At 44.2% G+C, this 5,141-nt stretch overlaps 1 protein-coding gene and 1 non-coding gene across 2 annotated transcripts in view; both read left to right on the forward strand.

The window, feature by feature from the left end:
- Window positions 1-3,349: 3,349 nt before the first annotated feature.
- MYCFIDRAFT_t2 lies at window positions 3,350-3,432 on the forward strand. Its single transcript has one exon. It is a non-coding gene; the product is annotated as a tRNA-Arg (tRNA).
- Window positions 3,433-4,355: 923 nt separating this feature from the next.
- MYCFIDRAFT_212887 (uncharacterized protein) overlaps window positions 4,356-5,141 on the forward strand; it is a 1,735-nt gene continuing 949 nt past the window's right edge. Inside the window, exons 1-3 of the mRNA XM_007922686.1 lie at window positions 4,356-4,807; window positions 4,868-4,928; window positions 4,984-5,135. Coding sequence (XP_007920877.1) covers window positions 4,605-4,807; window positions 4,868-4,928; window positions 4,984-5,135 — 416 coding nt within the window. The 5' untranslated portion in view covers window positions 4,356-4,604. The remainder of the gene's footprint in view (window positions 4,808-4,867; window positions 4,929-4,983; window positions 5,136-5,141) is intronic.

Consider the following 5,141-nt stretch of genomic DNA (forward strand, 5'->3'; position numbering starts at 1 on the left):
CCCCTCGCCTGCTATATAATATTAGCGTTCGCCGTTAGTATAGCTATTTAAACGATCGTACCCTAGTCTTTATACGCCTCGTAGCCGTAGGTAGCGGAGAGAAAGAGACTCGCTAACGTCCTTACTGTCTTAGGAAAGCAGCTTTCGTCTCTATAGCTTAAGATTGCGCGAAATAGTTAGCGACTATACTTTATATACCGTCGAGTCTCTTAATTGTTTGCTATCGCACGAGTAGACTCTACTCGACTATTTCGCGTATACTAGCTAACTCGGTCTAGCTTGCGGAGGCGAGGTAATTAAACGACTAATTAATAGCCTAATTTGTCGCTAAGATATACTGTTATCCGACTTTTCGGACTATAGCCTCTAAATCGTTAAACCTCGAGATCTAGCGACGACTATACCGGGCAAGCTTACGGCGTAAAGCGCCGAGCTCTACGAGAATGTCCTAGCTAACTTGATCGGAACGCTAATTGCTATACTAGATGCCTTAGCTCTTATTAATAGCAGCCGCGAACCGCCTAGTACTGCTATCGGAAGCGTAAGGTAATGCTAGAGTAACCTCATTTCTACCCGCCTAAACGACTCTAACCTAACGCGCCGATTTACCGACAGGAGCGATAGCGGAAGCAGAGGCAGGTCCTTAGGCTACGCTTATCTAACCGTAGTACGGTCTATAGGGCTACTAATAGGTAGGACAATTCGTATAGGCCTAAGCTAGGAAGCTGTTAATAACATATTAGTAGTTAGTAGGTACCGGCTGCGAGTTTAGATAGCTTATTGCTAGTTGTTAATACAGCAAGATTCCGGCCGCTAGTAATAGCTAGTAACTTGTTAGGTATAATGCTTACGCGTATAGCGAAGTGTTATATCCTAGCGCGATGAAGATCTAATTGTTGCTTAGACCCGTAGCTAGAGTAGTGTAATATTGTATTATACTAGTCGCTAACTAGTCCTAAATAGCGGCATAGTACGGATTAGTCGCCATTTCGTATCGGATCGAATTAGCTAGCTAGGCGACTTTCGAGACCTAATAGGAGTAGTTAAGATAAATACCGACCTTCCTAGAGGTAGTACCTCCTTTCTATCGCCCTTACGATGTCCGTAGTAGGAGCGTCGTATTAGGAGACATACAGAACGCCCCTATCTTCGCCTATAGGCATTTATTCTAGATAATAAACATACGACTCGCGTACTTCATTAGCCGAGTTGCTATAGCACGAAGATTCGTATAGAACATTCTATACCTAGACCTTCGCTGCGGCGTAGCAACTATATTCCCGGTGTTAGGCTGAAACTATAAGTCTCGATCGTTAAAATTGAGACTACTACGGAGTTTGTTATTAGACAAATCTGCTATATTAGCGCAGCTTTAGCAAGTCTCTTTATCGGATTGCTTCTATCTAAGAGCATTTTCGGCGAGACACGCTTCTACAACTTAGAACGGATCGCTTAAACTACTAATATATACGAAATCGGATTTTTATAAGATTGCTTAACTAACAATTACTATTACATCCGATAGAATAGTAACCTAGACTTCCTCGTTCTTATTTACGCCTCTAATTACTTCTATATATCTTGTTATCCTCTATACTATATCTTACTATCGTAATAGCTAAATACCTATAGTAGGGATATAACTACTACGCCTATATAAATAAGACCTAAGTCTGCGACTACCTCCGCGCACTTAGCATTACCTATAACGAGACTTAGATAGTCTCGACACTTATCGCATTGCTAGAGAAATACGCTATAGACCTTCGCGAGCGCAACTGCGATAATAAGAAAGATTATATAGATTCTACCTTCTATCTATCCTCCTAAAAGAGGGCAGAGTTGCGCTAGACGCTTAGCTAATTTAGTATCGGTTATAGAGAAAGACCTAGCAAGGACACTCTCGTAAGTGTATTCCTTCGGTACTTAGATAAGATCCGCACCCTTAACCGGAACTTATAGGTAAGCTTATATCTTGCAATATACGCTTCTACTTCCGTACTAACTTAGCGTATAACAGGCAAGCGAAGATACTATTATAGTAGATCTAGCAACTATACTCGCAACGGCCGGTCTTAGTAGCTAGACAACGACTCCGGTATATCCTACTCTAAATTAGGCACCTACCGGGGCTTAGAATTATAGCGACAAGTATCGCCTTAACCCGCCGCATACTCCCTCGCCTCTACAGCCGGCTATTGCCTAGGACGCTTATACTCAATCTATCTAGACCGCCCTAGTAGCCGGTCTCTGTACCCTGCTTAGCTAGAGTACGAACAATACGCATTACTATTAGCCGCAATTAACGACTTAGTACACTACGTAGCAGCTATAGCTACCTACCTAGATGCATTATCTACCGCTAGCTGCCTAGATGCATTATCTATAACTAGCTACCTAGATGCCTTAACTATAGCCTAATACTACCGTGTCCCTATAGCTAGCGGTCTAAATGCTATATATGCATCCTACTCCCGTACTATAGATTACATTTGCTCTTCTATAACAGATAGTATATTACCTACAGAGCGGCATACTACTAGCCCCGCAATAAAACTACGCCGCCGCGACTAATCCGACGTCTATCTACGTCCTAGGTTAGTTGCTATAGATACCTATACTAGCTCCGAAGACCTACGTAGTAACACCGACTCTAGCAATATACTAGTCGTCGTAGGCAAATATACCCGCTCCTGCTAGTTAACACCTAATATAGACACGAAGCAGGGTATCTCCTCTAGACCTTTATAATACGATCCTTAGTATAGGCCGGAATACCTAATAGTCTTTATTACTACTAGAGTTAACTAAGATAACCCCTAGCTGCCTTATAGACACGAGGCTATGTTTCTACCTTGCGCGCCGGCTTTATAATTAGTTCGCTACATATTGCACTTATAATTTTTGTTTAGGCTATATACTTACAAGATACGGTAGTGCTAGAGCTTTTGCGCTACCTAGTGTATAAACACTTATTATCTACGCCGACCGATGTCGCTCCTTTAGGGATTAGGTAGGCTGTTAGGCATAGTTTCTCCTAGGACATACTTATTATATATAGTATAGAATAGCTTAACTTACTCGCTCTATTTTGTTAAAGTTAGTACTATCTATTACTTAAATGCATCCTCTAGTCTATTGCGGGGTTAGTAGAAGTATACAATAGGAAAGTGGCTATCTAGACTACGTAACGTATCCTTCCTAATTTTCCCTTCCTCGACTTCGCTAGTATAGTCCTATAGGAGCGCTAAGTGCTCGGCTGTACGGCCCCTACTAAAAAGTAAAGCATATATAATTAGGCAAAAAATCACAAAAATTCTAAATTGAGGGCTTCTACCTACTACTTTAGGGTCGGCTAGCTCAATGGTAGAGTGCTTGACTACGAATTGTTGTGTTATCAAGAGGTTGCAGGTTCGAGCCCTGCGTCGATCATTTTTGCAATCTTTTTTTTCAAATTTTTGCTGCCAATGCCAAGAGCATCGATGAAATGATCTTTTTGCACGAAGGATTTCACGTTCTCAGCCTCTCAGGAAATTCAACACTGCATTCTATCAAGCATGGACCACACACTGGTATCAATGAACGTCACGACCAATTTTGAATGTTGCACGAAACTCTCCCAGGATCCTCAACCAAGGGCCATTCTTTCTTCCACCGCCGGTCTGCACACTATCTATCCATCTTCCGAATGACCGGCCACGAGGACCGCGGAGCATACCAATATTGAATAATCAAGAAGCATCGGATTGCACCTAAATTCTTCCAAGGCAATGGAAGCTTTCACAGATATGAAAGCCTCTATTGCTCGAGGAGAGCGGTCGACTCCAATCAGCTTCCGGCTGGCCATCCCTTGGCGATCCCTGGGAGGCTTTATTGACGTCCTCAAGTCCTTTCGAGTTTCGACCATCGATATCTCATCTTGTTCATTCCACAACGCAAGGAGGGGCTATCCAATGCTTTCAGCGTCAAGGCCCTCTCATAGTCTCCGCATACAAGAAATCAATCCATGACAGCTTGATGGGCGAGTGTCGTTAGATCGCCAACGCATCAAGCACAATATCCTGTCGTCCCCTGTGTCCAGACCAGGTAGGTACAGCCAATCTGTAATCCAAGACGTACCGGTACCTTCTATGCCGTCGAAGCTTCGCGTTGCAACTTGCAAAGTCGCTCATCATCAGTACCCTCCCTCTATAAAGAGTGCATCGAAGTCTTGTGACAGCTTGCGGAGAAGCTCGAGCCGAAAGTTCCTAGCTTTCAAGGTTTGCAACGGGTAGGTCCCTGCAAAGCCTACACAATCACATCAACTTCCCTCCTCGGATCATCTCTACTGCTGCTGACTGCAGATGCCCACCTATCTTTCCTGTTGTTGATGAACCGCGAGACGCTAGAGTTGACGCAATAACGCGATCATCCACGTAGCGGAATTGTTCGGAAGCCTGTAACATAAGGGACCGAAATCGGTACAAGCTCACTTGGCACAGTCTTTCTTGATCGGACTATCACGACTTCATTATTCTCCAATGTGGTAGGAGTGATAAGATGGGCGCACGCGTCCTTGGACCTGCAATCGTTTCCAAGATAGCACCGAGACTACCGCCATCATCATGGCAGTCGGAGGGTACGCCGATTCAGCTACAGTGGTTGCGGTTTGCGTCACGATGAGCACAATCGCCGCCGCGGCTGTAGCTATGCGTATCTATGCCAGGTTTGCAATCGCAAAGAATGCTGGATGGGACGATGGCTTCATCGTCTTCTCTTCCGCCAATTCATGGGTGCTCACCAGCACCGCCATCTGGCTAGTCAAGGCGTACGAAATGCTGAAGTGTACTTCTGAATGATAGCTCACTGATTATGATGGTACACACAGCGGAATGGGAAAGCACGAAGCTGACCTGAGTTACTCCGAAGCTGAAGAGAATCTCAAGGCCGTTAGTATCATGACCATCAGAGAAATGCTGGATCGGAATGACTGACGAGAAACAGTTGTGGACTTCCATCATCATTTACAACCTCGGTCTCACCTGCACCAAAATGTCAATCCTCCTCCAATACCAACGAATCTTCCCTCAAAGAGGCTTTCGAATTGCAAACTGGACGATGATGCTTGAACTCAATGGTCCGACTACGGCAAATCGGTAAGA

This window comes from Pseudocercospora fijiensis, assembly GCF_000340215.1.
Source record: "Pseudocercospora fijiensis CIRAD86 unplaced genomic scaffold MYCFIscaffold_1, whole genome shotgun sequence".
In the NCBI taxonomy this organism is placed as follows: domain Eukaryota; kingdom Fungi; phylum Ascomycota; class Dothideomycetes; order Mycosphaerellales; family Mycosphaerellaceae; genus Pseudocercospora; species Pseudocercospora fijiensis.